At 30.7% G+C, this 22055-nt stretch overlaps 1 protein-coding gene across 5 annotated transcripts in view; it reads right to left on the bottom strand.

Annotated features, from left to right (window-relative positions):
• Klp10A (kinesin-like protein 10A) overlaps positions 1-22055 on the bottom strand; it is a 592557-nt gene that overhangs the window by 226435 nt on the left and 344067 nt on the right. For all 5 annotated transcript variants that reach the window (XM_089594987.1, XM_089594986.1, XM_089594990.1 and 2 more), the window contains exons 5-6: positions 19291-19660; positions 3436-4009 (exon numbers count right to left, since the gene is read on the bottom strand). In XM_089594987.1, coding sequence (XP_089451113.1) covers positions 3436-4009; positions 19291-19660 — 944 coding nt within the window. The remainder of the gene's footprint in view (positions 1-3435; positions 4010-19290; positions 19661-22055) is intronic.

Raw genomic sequence — 22055 nt, 5'->3', positions numbered from 1 at the left:
AATAATAAATATGTACAAAAAATTTCCTCAGTCTAATCAAAGCCTAATAGGTTTCTCTTCTTCTTTATTGCCTCGGGAGTAAGGGATAAAAATTATTGTAGCAACTGATGAAATAATATGCTAAAGAACATTTCTCTAAAGCTCTCGCCATTTGTCTGCTTTAATGATATGTCTCTTGTAATTAGTACATCAGTCCTGTTGGCTTCTGGGCTGATGTCACCACTGCTGGTAGACTATGACCGGCAATGTCGTCTTTGATTAGATCCTCAGCTCTTCGATTTCTACCATCGTATTTCCACGGCATTGCACTGCGTGTGCTTTCTGGTGGAATTTTATTTTCTGGAAATAAGAAAAAATTCCAACTCTTACCGTACCCCACACTTCGCACGAAAATTGTTTCGTGGAAAAGAGATTGGTAAGGAGGTGCGTCGCGGAAAAGTCTAACACTTTTTAAGTTAAGGACCTTTATTGAAAATATCACTTTCATAAGGCAAAGTCACGCGTGTGTGCCCTTTCCAAGGGTCATCATGTACTCCCCCCAAAACCTCCTTCTTTGCTTTCTCTTCTTTTTTCCGGGTCTTAAGGCTCCTTATTACGAGATTCAAGGAGAGGCAGACGAGAGTCTTACCTATACTTCCATACGTTACAAAAGTAATTATGATAAATATTACTACATTAAATATCACATTCCTGTACGAAAAAGCACTATATTTTCGTTTACTTAGCAATGTGTCAAACATATTTTTAATGAATACATAAAAATGAAAATTCGTTGCTTTAAAGAAATATTAATGTGTGTGCCAGTAGAAGTGCATGTATGCAGTCAGTTGCATCTCAGAAATCCGTCAACCTCCTTTATTCATGCAGGACTTAAAGTTATGTTGTTTCCGATTGTAATGGCAACTCGGGAGTTTTTTGAGTGTTATATGTAAGTAACATTGACAGTACAGTTTTTTAAGTTTAATAAAATAAGTTATTTGATTATTCAATACAATTTTTCCATCCAAATTTTAAGACAGTTTTCGTTCATTCAATATGAAAACTTTTTTTTTGAGGCAAAGCTTAAGATTTTGTTAACAGATTTTAACGATTCAAGCCTCAAAATTCTATTGTCTCATAATCTTTGCTTATCAGAACGGTTCCGCACTTTATTAGCTTACAAAACGGATTCTTGCCATTTTTCAAATAAAATTAACTAAAATCTAATTTCTAAAAATAAATTCAAATTTGATTAAAATGATTCAAAGTTACAAAATATATAACTACATTGTATAACTTTAGCTAGCTTGATAGAAACGTGTATAATCTTATTTCTTCTTTTAATATTCGTAACAAAACGCAGATTTTTTTTTGGGAATCACTTTCATTTCCGAAACCTGCAGAGTTATTTCAATGATTTTTGTCTAGAAATGTTTTTTTTCTAAGTTTTACATCTGCAGGCATGTTCTGTGCAGGAGTGAATCAACAATTTTAGAATTCCGTCCTTAAGAAAATATGTGATGGAAGTGAATTTTTCATTGTATTTTCCCCCTCTCCCCCTTTGCTTCGCCACGTCACGAAACCAGGTACGTGTGAAGCAAGTTAATTTTTTATTTTATTTCTTATTCTCAAACTAATTCTCTTGAAAAAAAACTCTTTTCTCAAGATTTAAACTAGCAACTTTTTACCAGCAGCAAGCACACGATCTGAGTATCTCATCCACTCTGCGACAGGCGGTCCTGGTTTTTAAGAAATTGGTTACTTCTTATTACAGTGTGATTTATAACTGACTTTTAATTTCAATATTTATTTACTGTTTATATGAACTATATTAATTAGAGACTTATTCATTTAATTACCATTTTTTTAAACTTTACAAAACTTTTATTTAGCAGCAATTTTTTTTTTTTATAAATGAATATTTATGTGATTTTAATTTTTTAATGAATGATTGTTTATTCGATTTAAAAAAATTTTTTTTTGGTTGACATATTTTTAATAATTGGCTAATTCATACGATGTTTTATGGATGGATTATTACATGTTTATTGCGTTTTATTCTTCAATTTTTTTTTTCATTTGTAAATAAGGTGATTCCTTGAGTTAAGCTAGATGTATTGTCATAAAATACTACTTATACACTATTTAAAATAAAGCGGTTTTGCAGGAAAGTTTTTCTTAGCCTTTAAAATGTATGTTGTGAGTATTATGTACGTTACTTAGAATAAATGCATGCTCATATGTGACGGATGCAAGCGTGATGTTGCAGATGTAGTTAGCATAGTTAAAAAGTAGATTTAGAGAAAGTATTATGCTTATTTATTGACAGAATTTTTTTCTAATAAGATACGGTTGACTTAAAACTATTTACCAAGTCAACAAAGTAAAAAGGCCATTAATGTCTGAGTAGTCTACCATGAAAGTTTGAGGTTTAAATAGTAAAAATAAACAACAATTATATTAATTTTTAAGATTTAGGTGAAAGCTAACTCTATTGTAGTTATCTTTGTTTGCTTTTTTACTTAGACGAAGTTCAAGGTACTCCTATTGCTGGGCTTAACACAAATATGCATATTTGGATAAGGGTTATGCCAAAGCTATTATGGTATAGTAAATTCACGTAAAAACTGCTATTTAATTTTCAAGTGTTAACTAACTATAAGACATCATGAAGTATGATATATGAAGTAACCATCAATACTATATTTTAGTATCCATGATGAATTGCAATGCTTTTTGCTATTGTTTTACTATTAACTTTTTCTTTCCATACCACACATTCTCATAGCTTTGACAACGCCCTTTTCAAATATCATGCCAAGTGATGGTGCTGTTGATAGTACTTACGTAGCCTACAAGCATCCAGTCACATTACGGCTCACAAAATTCAGTTTTCTTTTGTTTTATGTATTTTTTAAAAGTTTTTAGATTTATGGAAATAGTATCTCTGTAACCTAGTATTTTCGTCTTAAGTAACTATTATTGTGTACTTGGTAGATTATGCGTTTATTTTTACGTGCTCATTGCCTTGTGCATTAAAATTTGACCTTAAATTAAGTGGTTAAATCAATTAAATTTCTATTTAATTATATTCTTACAGGTGTACAATTTTATTAGTATTGCCCTTAGAAACAATAACGTAAGAATGAATGTTATTCCTCTCTTGTAATTTTCAAATCCGCAGGGAAAAAACGAATTTTCTTTAAAATCCATGTATCTACGAGATGGAAAGACTAAAAGATACTTTTCTAATCCATGCACAAACTTTTACATTTGGTGAGATGATTCATTGCATTATCTGCTTCATGATGATGTTTAATAGCCATTAGTATAATAATAATAAACATTAAAACAGCAGTATTTATTGGAAGGATAATATGCATTTCAAATGACAATGCGCAAATATTGAGCATAAAACAAAATTTTTAGTTAACAAATGTGATTTAAACGTCTTACTTGTTGCTTTCCATCTTCTAACACACGTAATTTTTCTTTATCCGCTAATAAGTCAAATACTTTTCCAGAGTATATTTCAAAAAAACTGGCAGAAATAATTAAGTTAAGTAAACGGTACTTGTTCATTTTGAGGCACTTAAAAACATCTTTGGCAACCATCGCATAGATTCCTTTTTTGCAATCTTGTATTTTACCGTTAAAATCACCTCCCATTGTATGAGTTTTTCCACTTCCTGTTTGTCCATAAGCAAAACACGTTGCCATACCGCCATCAAAGATAGTTGCCACTAATGGTTTAGCCGTGTATTTATAAATTACTTCGTTTGTGCAGGATTCATCAAAGGCATAATCAAATCTAAACAACTGGTTTTCCAAATACTTGGTCAAATCAACTTTAGCTTTCGGTTCATGTACAACAATTTGATCTTTTGTTGGTACGCTTACAACATCAATTTCCTTACGAGATATTTCTTTTTTGTTTAATGGACGTTTTCTCACACAAACAGTGATTTGATGATCTTCAACAGGATCCGTTTCCCTAAGTGGCCGGAATTCAATACTGCTCTGGTATTCCCTATAAAAGTAATTACTAATTAATTAGGCAGCCTGACATATAAGATTTTTCGAAAATAAAGTAAGAATCAAAAATTTTTTTACGGAATTTACTGTCGAGTGCTGAAACAAAGATGAGAATAAGCTGTTGTTTTTATAGTTTTTTTTAATTATTCTTGAAAAAATTATTTTCTCATATTTGTTTTTCAATGATGAAAATAAAAAGATGAGTACTTTAAATCCAATCCTCTCACATATTTCAAGTTCATAAAATAAAAGTAATATGGTAAAGTATTGATACGAATATTTTATAAAAATAGTACGTAATAATATTGTGTACGAAAATTGTTTAATAGTATCAGATAAGAGCTAGAAATTTCAGAAATAAACATTTCCAAGTTTGATGACTAACACTTTCTGTACCCAAAATAAAGAAAAAGTTAAGTACTGTCTGTTGCACCAGTTATAATGAAACTAACATCATCGAACACAAAGATCAAACCTTAAATGGCGTGATCAGCTTACCATTATACATTATTATACAACTTTAAGTTGTGTACAGTAAACTCTTAACTTCTATAATATTTTTGAATGTAAAAATTTGGCGCTTCGATACATATTGAGACTTTCAATAACTACATTTTTAACTGATGTTTAGATCTATTACGTTAAACTTCCAAAACTTATCATGTCTTGATGTAACCTAAGTGACACGTATGTAAGTTTATAAGGTTAGGGCATTCGGGGAGAGGCAAAACACCTGTACATAATTAGAAGATCCAAAATGAAAAAGTGAGTGCACATGCATTTTTGAGTTATCGAATAGAGCTGTAAAATCTGAAGTATTTTTTATGTGACTCTCATAAAAAAATCCCCTCAAACTTAACTCTAAAATCTTGAAGATCTAATCTTATTTATTGTATACAAAAAAAAAAGATACGAAATTGTACGATCTGTCAATATACACTAATAAAAGGTTAATACAACCTTGAAAGTTTTACTTCAAATACCGTTTTTCTTTATACTTAGAATTTTTGAGAAAAATTTAAAATAAAAAGAAGTGGAAATACTTGTGACTAAACAAGAAATATAGTCCATATAATTTGTTCCAGTAGAGTTGTTATCATTAAATTTAAATAGGTAAATTGATATTTTTTCAGTATAAAAATAAAATTAAAAAAACTTGGTATCAATGGGTTAACCACCCTTAAGAAAGTACCTCCGTTAGGAAGTTACTGAATAGATTTCGTTTAAACTTCGTACAATTGATGTTTTCAAAATATAGAATACACCGTTAAATTTTTGTTGCCCTGAGTTAGTTAGTTAAAGAGAAAAATGTAACATGCACTCTTATGGAAAAAGTGAAGGTAGTGAACATTTTTATAAATATCTGGAACATTACCGAACAGATAATAATAAAAGTTAGGAAGGATATAAATAAACATACAAGAAAAAGTATATTAAAGAAATTAGGCAATGAGCTCACCTCTGAATTTAATGATCAATCAACTATAATTGACACTCGCGAGACTTGGTAACTTTTGATGCCATGTTGCGTTGGCGCTGTTGGCGGAAAATATGAACATAATTCCGAAAAATTTAGCTTGGTAAAATATTAATTTTTTTTTCGTCATGAGCACATAATTAAGTAACACTTAATTTATTTTAAAATTTAATTAATTATAAGTGATTTTGATTACATGAAAAATACTTTTGAACAAAAAGTTATGGACTTTTACAGACTTTAGTGTTAACACTTTTTTCTGATCTATCTAGTATTCGATCAAATAATTATTTCATAAAAGTATTTACTCTGCTACGCATCTCATCGAAACATTTGTATAGCGCTGAAATTGGTAGAGAAGAATAGTTACATTTTTCTAATAACATTTTTCAGACATTTCTAGGCTGGTACTCTACGGCTGAGATATCTCCTTAAGAGTTAATTAATGTATGTTCAGTGCTACTGTATTCTGTGAAATCAGACAACGTCATTGTAGATTCTAATTAGCAATGGATTAAATTAATCTTATCTAGTTAAGGCAGGAAGTTTATGTGGCTCGAATTCTACTTATTCTAATTAAAATGGAACAAAAGTGAAAACATTTGTATTTTAAATAACGGAATAATTATTCATTTTACTTAATTTAGTTAATGTTGCAATTCAAACATCAGATGAGAGCGTTTGTTGAAAGATATTTCTGATTACAATTGTATAGACTTCAAGTTACTAGTATACTGTGAAGATAAAAACATCTTTTTTCTGTTTCAAAAAAAATAAGTAAGACATAATTATTGTGTAATTCCATTTAAAAATGGAATTCATCGTTAATACGTAAGCTACTCTTAAACGATGAATTAATGTATCTTTAACTCAAGTGTTTTTTAAAATAGAACAAAAGTATTAATATTTGTAACTGTAAGAGTCATACATGCATGTACGTATCAGATATCAAGCTAATAAGAAAAGATTATTTTAAGTTTTAAGTTTTAAGTTTAAGTTTTTTGTTCCACTATAGGCCATGCACCACCCCCACTTCATTTTCTAACCTAACCTAACCTAACACTAATATAATATGAAGCCAGTGATACTTCAGTGCACCAGCTCTTGTAAAGAGGAGGGATGGGTGAAGGCGGCAGATAGCTCACCGTCAGACTTTCGCCTCGACCCAAAGGTTTAGTCAACCACTATCCCAACTCTTTGTATGAAAATTCTTGTCAGTTATTTTGTAAAAACTATAAATTAAGCTTTAAAGATTGGTTGAAATATACTATAAATTATAATTTAACAAAAATCCCTGACATCATAATGTTTTAATATGGCCGCAAATCACAAAAATTTTACTAAATTTAAAATAGTGCACGTATAAGAACAGTAAACATAACATTAGAAATGATTATATATTTGCATTAATTTAAATTTAGAAATTTTTGATAAAAAATCTTACGCTGGCATTAAGATTTTTAAAGTATATGTGGATAAGTCTTTTACTGTATTTGTTTAATTAAAACTAATTGACTTTATTGTGTGGATCAAAATTTGATGAATAAGATTGATAGTTAAGTAGGGAACGTAAATACTTATAATGGCGCCGAAAAGGGCCCATGGTAAAATTTCTGGTTATTCCTTATTATAATTTTCGATGCTGAAGAGCCAGCTGCGGGTAACTTGACGCTTATCTTTGGACTCTCTGTGTACGGAGACCCTACTGGAGGGAGGTACGCCGCTGACCAAAGAATATGTCATCTTCAGGTCGTTCCCCGGATAACCAACTGCTCGTTGTTAGTCGGGAAAGTCGGCCTGCAGAATACCTTCTCTGTAGGTATGCCGTTGGGACGACTACTAAGAAGGCCGTTGTGGCTGCCCGTACTCTTCAGGGCTGTCTTCTCTGGCTTGCATTTAAAGAAAAAAGTTATCTGACGGCATCAGGCTGGATGGTTAAACGGTCGCAAAACTCTGAAGTGTTGGAGTAGGTTGTCCTCTGGGTAGACACGTCTCCTGGTATTCCGGCGGAGACACTGACGTTTTGAACGCCTGTTTTTCCATGGCACTCGGTTATCTTGTCGATCTTGGGTAAAAACCGATTTATTTCGCTTGCCTAAAAAAGAAGAATATCATCGGTAGTCAAGATTTACAGCGGCACAACTAACAACTCTATTCTTGGTGTACTGACAATAACTGACTACGATAATCGACAACTCAATGTGGCATCTTATAACCACTCTTCACTATCTTTGATTGCGGGTGGATTAACTTTTACCTCGACTCCACCTAGCAAATCTTACTGAACTAAAGCGCAAAGCTAGCTTATTTTAGCAAAACTTTGAGCTTATTTATCGCTATTATTATTAACTTTCTAAAGAAAAAAACTATGCAAAAACCATCTCGGAATTATCAAGAATCAGTATGCTAAACTTCAGCAAAACCGGTTCAGTAGTTTACACTGTTAGCGTTTACAACGGTTTCAGCGACTTTGCTTTATATATTAGTAAGACTTGTAAAAAGATGAGTTAAAAAAATTAATTTTTCGTTGTTAGAAGATTTATCCCTGACTCTTTATATCAAACGTAAAATTTTGTTTTTTACAATTGATTGGATCTATGTTGAAAATTTATGACCCCGAACAAAGAGAATCTCTTTTTTAAAAGTCAAATTTGAATTTCACATAGCAATTTATCTTTAACAAAGATCAAAGATACATTCTGCCTTTTAAGCAATTCTTTTTTTTTACTCTTTGTGATAACATTTTTTGTATACTTTACTACATGCTGACATTTTTCCATATTTTTTAATCCGTTAGGAGTTTGAACAAACAAACATGTTTCAAGGAAACTTTTTCTGAGTAATGTTATTATTTCCACTTTTCTTCGTAGTAAAGTTAAAGGTTCAAGCTTATTCACTTTTTTGTAGACCAAAGCACATAGCATAATAATTATATTCTGTTATTAGTTTTAAATACTGATAGAAATCCAGCCAAGATGAATTATCAAATAATGAAATGTGTATCAAATTAAGGCCGATGTTTAAGCGTTTTTCCGTACATTTCCTTTATTTTTATCTAACCCTAACATTAAAAACACAAAATAAACTTTTTTAACGTGATTCAATCACTCCACATTTTGGAGAGAAAATTCGTAAAGTTACAATAACAAATCTCAAAAACTTTCGTACAACCTTGAGATTTTTTTATGATATGACCTTGATTATAAAATGTTTAAAACTAGGCAGAAGTATTATGTACATACATTTATTGTGTACATGGTCTTCAATGTATTATTCAGTTTCTGGATGAACGCCTAAACCTATTTGCTTAACGGATGTACGCCAAAATGGAGAAGTGCCTGAATAGACGTACACCCGAACATCGTTTACGTTGGTGATTTTTATAGCTTAAGTATTTAGCTGCTATTTTTCCCAAACGAACATTCTTCGAACTGATTTTTTAAATGATGCTTTGACAGCATTCGTTTTTAACTAATCAAACGTATTTTTACGACAACTGTTACCACATTTTTACACTCCAATTTCATAAGCTGTGTGTCAAATTTTATGTTGACTTAGGAGTTTTTTTTTAAATTGTATGCTTCCCATATTTTACGCCAACTTTGTAGTTTATTAAAAATTGTAGCGTTACTATACTCAAATTTAAAAAATACATAGTGTAAATAAATTTTCAATAATTTTGGTGACAGTTTTTTAACATGTGATTCAAAAGAAGACAATGATAATAATCGTGAAGTCTTCGTACTTCTAAAGAAATTTATTTCTGTTTGTACCTTACACAGACATTTTGCTCAATTTTTTTGTTTTTATATAGGTCCCTCCCATTATTTTTATTAAAGTTTTTACTATACTAAGTTATCAGAAACCAAACATGGAATCGATTAATGAAGTTACCCTCTCCTTCATTCATGCACTTCTGTCATGCAACGAAAGTACGTGATATATTGCTAACCTTTAAGTCAATGTACGTCCGGTAGAACAATACAATATACTTCTTTGCTCACCAAAAAAAAATAATCATAGATTTACAACAGTCCATACATTGTCTACGCTGTAGTACCAGTATTATGCTTCTTTCTCTTAGGCCTTATGTGTACCACAGAGTTCAAATAAAGGGCTTACAGTAAGCATACAACTATTTCAATGATTGTAATGTAAAGTTGCTAGCTTTGCCTTATGTTTGAATGGGGAAGGTGCCACTGGACTTAAACGTTCTCAAACTCAATGCACCAGATACATTCGAGCCTGTCTTGACCACAGGTTATTTCTACCTTAAAGAAAATTATATTATTGGTCGAACAAGCAGAAGTAAAAGACGTGCCATTTCTCTACACTATCCACCACACATATAAAATCAACACGATGCTGCCTTATACAGATTGTGCATAACGAATACAACTAATGAGGGTTGGCACAATAAGCTTCGTTTGTCGTAGGTGAACATCATCCAAATTTATACTCAGCACTCACTGATTGTAAGTTCCAAAAAGAACAAGCAGATACTAAGATCTGTCTTGCATAGCTGAGTCTCAAGAAAAAAGTTAAAACAGCTCAAAAAAAAGAAAGGCAAAAAAGACTACGTTGTACTACTACACAAAACACTGAAATATAATGATTATTTACACTGAATATAACGTATTATTACAACGTCGGTATTTCTAAAAATTTTGTACGAAAATATGCGTAGCAAGAATGTTCATGATTTAATTCAATTATACTAGGTAGATTTAAAAAGATTTTCAAAAATTAGTGATAAAAAAAAGTTTTGTATAAGTAATTAAGGTTTTACAATACTGTAGTGTACATTCAAATTTTATTAATATTTATTAATATTACATTACTTAAACATGCAACAGAGTTTTCCCTATAAACAATATATTATGTAGATAAAAAAAGTTTAAAGTCAAGCCATGACACAACACACCGTAGGAAGAAAACCTCTTCAGTAGTTCAAAAGATACTTAAAACCACAATTTTTCAACAGTTTGGATGGTTTTTTCTAATTCATGGTAGGATGGTTTGTAAAACATCCGTCGAGGCCAATTTTCGATTTCTTACCTTAATTCAAGTTAGTCAATCTAAAGTGGCGATTAAAAATTAAAAAATTTCACAAATCTTGCCAAAAATCTTCAATCAGATCTTTTTATGATTGCTCATTACGCACCTCCAATATCGATAACCAAAGGTCATTCCTAGATTAAGTACTTGCAACTTGGTGGAAACATTTATTTAATTGTTTTTTAAATGATCTCAGGATTGCTGATTACGAATTAATGATTGTAATTCGTAAACAGCGAATATAGTATAATGACCCACTCCAGACACAACGATTACTGGCTTACTACAGGTTTAAGGGTAGGAAAGAGTATTATTTATTTGGTATTTAGGTGTGCGTGTGTTAGATAAAGTTTATACACTTTATCGTGTGTAAGATGATTGACTTTAGAGAAGTGGTATTTTAAAATAAATGCGAAATTGATAGTTGTACTTAGACGTCTTATTCATTACTAAACAACAATTTGCTGCCCTAGTGTAATTTGTACCAGCGATATCGTACTCCCACTAAAGTTAACAAATATGAACCATCGATGTAACTGTGATAAGTTTGGCTTAACACTCAATTTAAAGATAATAATATGAAAAAATATAACTCGTAAAGCATCCAAAAAAAAAAAAAAAAAAGTTAACAAGGTTTCCAATCGTTAATAAATAGGAAGTATATGATTATGTTAAAAAATTTTGAACTAAGATTGTACTGAATACATAAACGGAAAAAAAATTGTTAGCTAAATCGTACGTTACGATCGTGGCATCAGTTGAAGTGTACGGTTGTAAAAAAAATAAATAAATCAAAATTCTGCTTGAATTTTTACTCGTTCCTTGTAATATTATTGAAATTAATAGTAGAATACAGTTAACATTTTAAACGGTTGATAAATATAGCACGAAAGATACTTTCTGTGTACAATATTCACTTTTTAGCACTGGGACAAAAAATGGACTACTGGTTAGTTGAATTGATTACGGAAACGGATAAATGTACAGAGTAGGAAGACAGTAGTAGTTGTGGCTTAACTGAGCCACAACCACCAGGCATTAGTAGCTCACTTCCCCTCTTTGCTTCAGATCATGCCCAAGCAGCCCGGAGCTGCGGTCACTATGCTCAAGTGATTCGACCGCTATTCCGCCACATTCGCTGCTTGAGTTTTGCGGAATCTTGTGCAGGATGTCAAGTAATAGTTGCTTACATATACAATTTTTGCGTAACCATGCTCGAGCGATCCGACTACCCCCCACCAGATACGATGATGTTCGAAGCTCTTTCTTCCTTTTCGTAGAGCACCCCGACCTGCGGAGACTATACTTGAGTAAATAATATATAATATATGGAGCCTTCTTGAGAGTAGTAATTTGCTCTAAGTTCTTACACGATGCTATGCGCATAAGTTAGCTTTGCTTGTGCAGCTTGTGCACGCGATGAATATAAGAATTTTTGTGTAAGCGAGTGCGTTGCATGATAATGAAGGATGCCAAATGGTAGGTAAACAATTGTTTAACATTTTTGTTTTATTTAGTTTAATTAGTTAATTAAAAGATGTAAATTGACGGAATGATTTTGTGAAACATCTTACTCTTAAACTAAAATAAATTTTCACAGCTCTTTATCATGATCGTCATCGTTGTCATTTACATCAACCTATTAAAAATTAAAGTCAAACTTTTCCATTCGTTTACATTATGAAAAGCACACCTTACTCTGTAGGCACCGTTGCAATAAGCAACAAGTAGTAACTAATCTTAAGAGTATGGTATGCCACATTATTAACTTTGAGGCCAAATCATTCAAGCCACTTTTTTTCAGATCTCCAATAACAAGTATCTTCGTAGCATTCTCAAGATTATTCCATAAAATATTTCCTATTTTAGTGTACTCGATTTTTTCCCGAGTCTTAGGTTAGTACATGATAGTAAAGTTCATGGTATAAATTTTCATCCTTATTCTTTTGTGGTTATGTTCACTAGGTAAAAGGTTGCGAGGGAGCACTTCTATCACCTAGAATTTATAATATACGCTTTACATTTATATTTATTTTCTTGTAATGAAAAAGCCGTCCAATAGACAATTCAAGGGTACATATTTTTTTATACATAAAAAAAATTCCTATGTGACACACGAAAATTCAAATTTGAACGCTGCGCACAGGGAATGTGCGTCTAGTACGTTAAGAAAACGCTAGAGCGCGTTCACCTGAAAAAAGGAAAACCTGCTACTGAAAAGGAAATAACGTAAGCATAAAAGGCACCAGTGCGCAATGAAAAGAAGAGTTCCTCTTCCAGCAAGCCTGGGACGCGGTATATCCGTTGCTCACCCAGACCTGGAACTTTCCCGTGCACCGGTACAATACCGCGACGAGCACGAAGGGAGAGAAAGAGACGAAGTACGAAGGCCGATAGCTGAAAAGTAAGTGTGTACACCACCAACAGGTAACACTTCCACTAACCGGTACCTACTTGGACTTTCGGTGCTCGACCGCTTTAAGCGTGGAGACGACGCATCTCCAAGTAGTCGAGGCACTAGGGTTAGCGACCACGTTCTTAGGCGAAGTTCCTGGGTCGACGACTTGAGCAGTGCTCAAGACACCCAAGGGCCCTGAGAATGACCTAACCTTACGTGGCTTGGTCGGATAGGTAGTTACCTAACACTAACTTTCCGCGGTTGTAATGAAAATTCGTATTAGTCTAACCTAACGTGTTTAAGCAGAGATATTAAGGAGGAAAAATTCAAATTGTCATTTATGGAAAATTCTCTATTAAAAGGGCGGATAAATTTTAAGTAAATTATCGAGTATATTATACATTTTTTTATTATTAACGTTAATAATTGCGATTACTCAAATACAATTAATACATGTAAAAATTGGAGATATAATTTTCTTAGAATCATATGATTGAATAAATATAAGATAATTAAAAATAAATTGATTGTACTTATTTAAGCAAACCTTCCCCTCCACGTCAGATTGCGAGTTCCTTTTTATAGTTTAAGATAAAAACTAGAAAAATAGCTGTTAAGATTTGAAATCGTTTATATAAACTGAGAATATTATCTGGACCCCAAAAGGGACAGGAATAAAATAAAAAAGATATTAGATTAGAAAAATATTGAATAAGTTGAAAAAGATATTAAATTATTAAATTGATTAAATTAAGGAAATATTCTAGAGAATTCAATAAAGTAATAATCAATAAACAATTGCTGTATATGGTGCAGGAATTAATTGATTATTCAACAGATAAATTTTGAAACTTGATAATAATTATTTTTTAAGTATTGTATATAATCGGCAATCTGAGCAATTTCGCTCTTTTACACAGGGCAACGAACCCGCCCTCTGACATATAAACACAATCATTGTTTGTGTGTTGGTTCCTAATCTTAGAGTTTCCTCGGTACAGATAATATTCTTAGCCGATTGTTACCGCCACAAATTAACCGGGAAAGGGAAGTCGTAAGGTACTTTGAATCAAAATACTTGTGCTCCTGCATCATTAGCACTGAGTGGAAGAATAGCCAAGTCTTTAAGCACATATGTATTACCCAGTTTTTTGAAACCGTGCGTGTCCACAAAATACTCCATTTTTTTCGCTACTGTAATATTTAGTTTCATTTTTTCATTTTTTCATAATCTTTATTTTAAGGATAAAATCCTTTGTTGGTTGAATACTTATCGACAAAGTTTTTTAGACAAGATTTCTTGTTTCTATTATCATCGTCCTTAGTAGAAAGTTTTTAATACTTAAAAATTTCTTTCCAAACAATACTTTATATTTCTAAATTATTATCACTTTCTATGTAAATACAAATTTCATTGTCATTTTTGCAAATTGATAACGCGACGTACAATTGACCATGCGAAAATGGTGGTTTTTTTCAAATACAATCCAATATTTTTAAAGCTTTGACCTTAAAATTTATTGATAGTTATAAGAAACGCTTTAAACAAAGGAAACAAAGGCTATTAAGTATACTTAAATTTCGTATCAATATAACAATTGCTCCAATTTTTGAATTAAGCTCATGTGGTGGTAAGCCTTCACGAATATTGTTTAGAAATTCAATTGTAAGAGTTATATAAATATCATTATCAGATTTATCAACACCCTTGTATGTAGCATGATCTATGCTGTAATATGTTTTTATTTTTTCTTTTACATGATTTGGAATTTGATAATTCAAAAAGTAAGTATATTTGTTATGAGAAGTACGTATAACGCTATTTATTGAAAAGTTAATATCTTTACCACAAAATTTCGGAACAAACATCAGTTGTTTTCTATTTATTTGGTACTTGAAATGATTCAATTTTTCCTTCTCCAATATCTAATAAAAATTTTGAAAATATTTTGTCAATTGAACGAATATTGACATTAAGTTTTAGAATACAAAACAACGACCAAAGGTACAATGATTTGATTCTTTTTTGTATAATAATGTTTCTTTTAGTATTCTTAAAACTGAAAGAATCTGTCTGAAATCGCCGTCAAAAACAATTGAAATGAATAATTGTATCACATAAATCACGTTCTTTTAACTCTTTCTAAGGCTTTTTTTTTGGACTCATAGAAGCCCTGTCTCATGTGAATAAATCTACTTCTTTCAATTTTTTTTTCAGATTCAAATTCCAAAAACAAAATTTCTACATTGTTAAAGTCTAGTGGTGCACGAAATGTTCTCTGATTGGTCATTTCTTTTGAAAGTAATGTTGATGCTATACCAGTCCATGCCATTGATAAAATTTTTTTCCTCGAGAAAAAAAAAATTAATTAAAGTTCTATACAAAAATGTTTTCCCTGAACCTCCTGGGACATCAATAAAAAAATTTTTATCTGTATGTTTACATATAATCTTAAAAATCGTAATTTGATCGTCATTTAATGTATCAGACATTAAATTAAAGATTCAAGTACAAAAAACAATTTTTTTATGGTACTATTTTCTTTTATATCAATTTTGGTTGGTGTGGGTAAATTAAAATTTTTACATGATTTGTCTTCTTATTACAAAATCTTATTTATATGTAATAGTGCACGATTGTAATTATTGTACATAAGATCTTTCATCGATTTTTGTATGTTTTCTAAATTTTATCTTCTTGAATATTTTTTGAAATTAGAAATCAGGCAAAAAATTGTTGTAACTGATATGGTAGCATAACAATAGTGGCTTCTTTAAAAATATTATTTATTTAACTATCGTATTCTATTAAACCCATTGATATTGCATAATCTTCAGTTGTCAGATATATTATCTTATTAAATGTTTTGTCTTATGAATTTGATTTTGTCTTATCACAGTTATCTTATAAATTTATAAAAATGTTATTTATTAAATTTACACTACTTTTGTTTTGACTCTTAACCTACTTTACAAAGATTTTTTTATTTTTTTAACTTCAAAAAGCTAACTGAATAAATAAAGTATTTAACTGATATTAAAAAAGGGGGCTTAGGGCATGTAGCGCGCAGGGGGGTAGAGCCCGCTAGTTTATATACATTTATCATTGTATGAACTTATCTTACGTAGATGAAAAAAAAATTCAATTTATTTTCATTAGCGAAAGTATGAAATTGTACGTAATATTCTTGTACAGTTTATTTGAATAATAAATAAATGTATAAAATCCATGAAATTATTATTAAAATATTATTTTATGACAATGAAAATTATTTGACATATTTCAATAAATATAAATTTCTGTATTTTCGTGGTGAATAGGGCTACGAGCGTAGTCCATGGTTTACATATTCCATAAGCTTATTCGTTGTTATTGATTAAGTATTAAAAAATAATGTCACGTTCTTGTGAGTTTTTAATAATGCAATTAATAAGCTTTCAGAAAATGTAGGAAAAAAAATCAGCGTACCAGAGCACTACATCAACGATGGTGTGGAAATGTGCTAATGTGCTAGAAATCAGGGGCTTTCTTAAAACGATAAGGAGAGCTAAGATACAAGGTGCAAATAGTCATATAACTAGAAATGACATGAAAACTCATATAATTTCATCTCATTTAGAGATGCAGCTGAAAGGTGACTGGACCCAGATCTTTAAAATTGTATTGAATTATGCAATTATTGGGTTTTAGGGTTATGAGGGAGGGAGGTGGAAAGGGACTAAACAAAAATTCAACCCAATAGAAATTAAGTAAAAACTGACAGAATAGCAATGTGCTAACAAACTATACAGCTAAAATAATTATAACATTTGAATAAGAAATGATAACGTGGAGCTAAGGAGAAGTAAAAAGTGGCTATTTAGAAATTGTATGAGGGTTGAGAGGTTTTATTAAAAATCAAGAGGAGAGCTGAGAAAGAGGGTGTAAAAAGTAATTAAACTAAAAATGACATGATTATTAATGTAATTTTACTTTATTTAGAGATACTGCTGGAAAGATAAAAGGCTGAAAGGAGTTCTTTTAAATTGTAAGGGAGGCTTATTGGGTTATAAAATTATGAGTTAGGGCTAAGGGGGTAAAAGGGAGTTGGAGGAGGGCTAAACAAAAATGTAACCCATTAAAATAAAGTTAAAACTGATAGAATTTCATCTCATTCAGAGAGAGACTGAGGGATTGCCGAGGAGGGGCGGATAGGGAAGGAGGGGGGTTGTTTGAAATGATCCTCTTAAATTACTATATAACATAAAAATATTTATGTATATATATACTTATTTTTGAGTAAAAACAAACTTATACTATGCAATACATTCTATTATGTACTTAAAACAGTACTTTTTGTAACATTATATTAGTATCACTTTAATTTTTTGACAATGTTTTTTTAATACCTACTAAAAACCAACTTTTTGCCCAACTCTTTTTTCTTTATTTCACTGCTTTTATGAGTCTTCTAAAAAAAGTGTTAAATAGATAACATTCTAATTTTCTGAAACCTATATTTTTTCACTACTTCTCAAATAATCATACAAAATTATAGCTATAAGTGAAATTTTAGCAATTTTTACTTTTGAACATAATTCTACGCACAGCTCCAAATAATGACATTTTTAGTAATGATATCGTTTTTCGTGTACTTAATTTACCTGTTGTCTACCACTTGTCTTCTAACAAGCGTTTTCTAGGCTCAAACAAAAAAGTTTTTTTGTTAGCTTTGTTTACTTAATATTATTTTTTTGCTCTAGCCACTCTATTTCATACTTTTATTTTTAACCCCACCTACAATCCTTTTTTGTTAGGCTTTAACATGATGATCTACATTAAATACTTCGGCTTTGGCCGTTGAACAAACAGGCTTTCAAGTTAATATAAGAATATATTGAATATTCGAAATCATTTTTTTTCGCTATGCAAATTTTCTGAGTCTCAGAAGACTGCGTTAGTGATAGCAGTTTGATAGAAGGTTCCTTTTAACAGTTCAGTCAATATCGGTAAATTCTCTTAAAATCACACAGATTTCTAAACTAATAGCTAATAGGTATTTTATTGTTCAATTTATTGTTTATCAAATTCACCATGTTGGCTGAAGTTGAATTGAATAGAATCTTCTTACTTGCTAACTCTCAAAAAAACAAAATAAGTTGTAAAATCGTACAACTTACAAATTAGGACGCATACAGTAAAATAATTGATGCATAAATAAAGGCAATTAGAAAATGAAGATAATGACTTTTTCTCGATTGATTTTATAATGTAGTTATTGCAAAACCAGTAATTATGTATTCATACTGAAATCATACTTTTAAAATGTGAAGCTACAATGTAAAGCTCAATAAAGAAGTTCTTCTGAACATAATTAAAAGCTAACAGCCAGTTGACCGTAAAACACGTAACTGCTTGTGATTGTTTTTCCTTATGATAAAATACTTAGATTGAAATGAGTTTACTCTTTACTTACTTCCTCGCAAACTTAACAAATACTATTTTGCAAGAAATTTTACTTTTCTTTGCAATTTAGGCTACAGGAGATTGTATTACATTTTACCTGAATTGAAATTGTAAATTTTTTAAAAACTTTATTTAACAATAAAATCGCTAAGGCAGCTAGTTTAAGTAAAACACTTATTCTTTTTACACTACAAAAAATCAAAAGATTTTTAACTTTCTAGCGTACTACCAACATTTAGTAATATATTGGGGAGCTAAGCACACAAGCAGATAATTGTATTTGTTAATGAACACAATCTCTCATCAACCTTGTATACTGGTTTTGCATGTACTGCCTCCATACTGGAACAGTAAAGGTATCAAGATTAGAAACTAATATATATTACAGGGTAGTATCGTATGTATTTCTTGACTGAGGTAGGGAATAGGTTGGCAATGCACTGATAACACAACCAGTCCACTGTAGTACATAAGTTACTGCACTTTAGTGCGTCAGTCGTACTATACTCATAGTTCAACGCATGAGCCAAAGTAGTAAATCAGTTGGCGATTCTATTTTGAACGTTTTGCATTCTACCATGAGATACCGGCAAACCATATGTATGGTAGGTTAGATGTAACATTACAAGAATAGGGCACGTTCTGCTGTTTTTTTACCGCATACACATATGTTTATCTCTTAATCTTTCCCTCACTTTTTTTTGTAAATACGCGACTGTCCATATCCTTATCCACATGCACGTGTATTGTGCTTCTGACTACGTACGTATAATTTTTGTTTGCATCCTCCATACGTGTTACAAATTTTTATTTTTTTAACTTAAGAAATTTTTTACTTTTTTTTATTTTACATTTTGATACAAAAATTCAAATACAACAAGCTTGTTCAAGCTTTACCTTATCATAGCTAAAAACTCCCAATTCGGATTACCAGGGTCCAGATTCATAAGAGCTTCTTTTTCTTCTTTTAATTCAGCTTGTCTTTGTCTTCTTTCTTCCCTGTTTTTCTTTAACCTCTCTACTTCTTTTACAACATTTGAACGACGATTCCTCCCATTATCTTGAATTTGTGAAACCTGCAACTTGTTTTGTTTCTGGGGAATGGTGGTTGGTAAAGAAAATACCGGGGTCGTTGGAGTAGGAGGAATATTTTCTACTTCTTTCCGCCCCAAAAGAGTCGAAACGGATTCATTACCATTAAAAATAGCTGTTGGCATTATATTTGTAGGTCGATTCAATTGACGAGGAATTTGTTTGTTAGATATAGCTGTAACAAAAAAGATAATGCATTAAGTCAATAATATAGAATCTTAAGCATTATTACTTATCCAGTAGTACAAGTAACTATTGACAAAAACTTTTACATTAAAAAAATTATTTATTCCAAAATACAAAAACTCAACAGCCCATTACGATGAACTTTAATTTTATGCAGAACGAACGCAAAATTAAGGTAGATCTAATTACATTTGAGCTTGATAATTCTATTGATCCAATTCGAGTAGAATATATAATTATTTTATTTAATTTAATAACTAACTAGAAAGTAGTAAGAATGTAACTCGTTGAAAAAATAAATAGTCAGTAACTTAATTGTACTTAATATTTATATATTATATGCCAAAAGCGAGTGGTTGCTATCCGTATGTGCCTGAGATACGTATTGTTTTCTTCCTTTTACTTCCCCAGATTTCTCCAAGTAGCAAATTACTCCCTTTGTCTCTCTGACCGGCAGGAGTGGAACAGCCCCTGACTCTACCAATCACATAAGCCTTCTTCCACTACCTAACACTTTAAGTTTAACAACGAAACTGTATCTGTCGAGGTTGATAATAGCTGAGCTATCTAAAAACACCTGTCCCACAGTAGGTTGAGTATTAGATTCTTGTCCTGGAATTTTTTTTTCTCAATCTTTTTTCATTCATATTCAAGCAAATTGTCGATTTTCAATCAATTTAGAGGACAAAAAATTAATTTTTTTCACTTCTGTCTTTTTTTAGAGGCTGCTGCGCCCTTAGTATGAAAAAAAGTGGTCAGCCAAAATGTACATACGGCCAGAGTAGTCCCAATCAAATTAGTCAAGGTCTAATAGTAACTTAATAAAAAGGTAGAAATAACATTTTTCTTATAATCTTATTCTCTTCTATATAAAACTCTTAGAACTGAAAAAACATAGGCTCGGATTATAGTAACACTTAATTCGAAGATAATCTATTATCTCTGTCTTATTAATCGAATAATTAATAAAATTAAATTTAATGAACAGCCAGTTAACGAAGTTAAAGTTATTAATAAATGACCAGAAATTATATTTGCATAATAAACGAACTCTTAAAGTTCGATAACAAATAAGATTTCTTAAAGATTCAACAATTACTATAAAAGGTATTATAATATTTTGTGTAGATTGAAATTTTTTTTTTTAAGTTTTTAAAAATTTATATTTTTATACTTTTGAATTTATTATTTTATTATTTTTACATACATATGTATACAAAAATTTTATATTACATTTAATAAGTTTGGAGTTTAATGTATTAAAATTATTAAAACTACCAAATTATAAAATGATTTTTTTAAGAAAAATCAGCCAGCAAAAAGATAGATACAGTAAACTATTGACTGCAGAATGTGGTGCTATAAGTTTCAAACTCTGGACGTTCAGAAAGCTTCGACCTTTGTGTATACCCAGAAGACTTACCTGATAATCCTCCTAAGGAAACAATTTAAAACAAACTATATCATTTAATCGATCCCATGGCGTTTCCATAATTTTTTTCCTTAGGAGATTTAGGATACAGTAATATTTATCTTATAAATTACTTAAATGGGAGTAAAAAACTAACTTATGTTATAATATTGTTCCTACCGACTGACTTACAGATCAAACGAAATACATTTTAATCCATTATTATACAAGGGACGGCTGACACAACAACTTTTTATTCATTCTTACATCATAATTAAATACAACCGTTTAAATTTTTTAAGATATAATCAAAAAAATTCAGAAATGGAATGTTATCAAGGCTTATTAGATGCAATTGTTAATAGTGCATCTAAGATTTCTAAAAGTTTCGAGACAAAGCAAAAAATTAGAAATATTATTACACTTCCTTCTACATACGTTGGCAGTCCAAGATATATACAGAAACATTGTTAAGATGTAATGTCTATAATAAGTGAATGTGGTAGACCAGCTTAATTTGTAACAGATACATGTTATCCTAATAAGAAAAAACTAAAGTTAATTTTATCAAAATTTTCTTAAAATACGACACCAAATAATATTCTTAACATAACTATTCACATAAAATTAATGTCAGTTTTCGACGACATCATTAAAAATAATTGACTTGGTAAACTATCCTTATATGTCAACACCATTGAATCCCAAAAATGTGGTCTCCCTCATGCACACGTTTTTATTACTTTGCATCACGATAAAAAAATTATTACACCTGCAAAAATAAATGCAATTATTTCAGCTGAAATTCCCTCTGGTAATACAAAACTTTCAAAATTAGTGAGTAAACACAAGCTTCATGAACCTTATACAGAACAAAGTCCTTGTGGAGGCCTTTAGAACTTTAAGAGTTCGTTTATTATGCAAATATAATTTCTGGTCATTTATTAATAACTTTAACTTCGTTAACTGGCTG

This window comes from Copidosoma floridanum, unplaced genomic scaffold, assembly GCF_036245765.1.
Source record: "Copidosoma floridanum isolate Cflo_tuat_1 unplaced genomic scaffold, Cflo_Japanese_pri ptg000022l, whole genome shotgun sequence".
NCBI lineage: Eukaryota > Metazoa > Arthropoda > Insecta > Hymenoptera > Encyrtidae > Copidosoma > Copidosoma floridanum.
The sequence above is the reverse complement of the archived record's forward strand: the minus strand, read 5'-3'. Positions and strand labels throughout refer to the sequence as shown.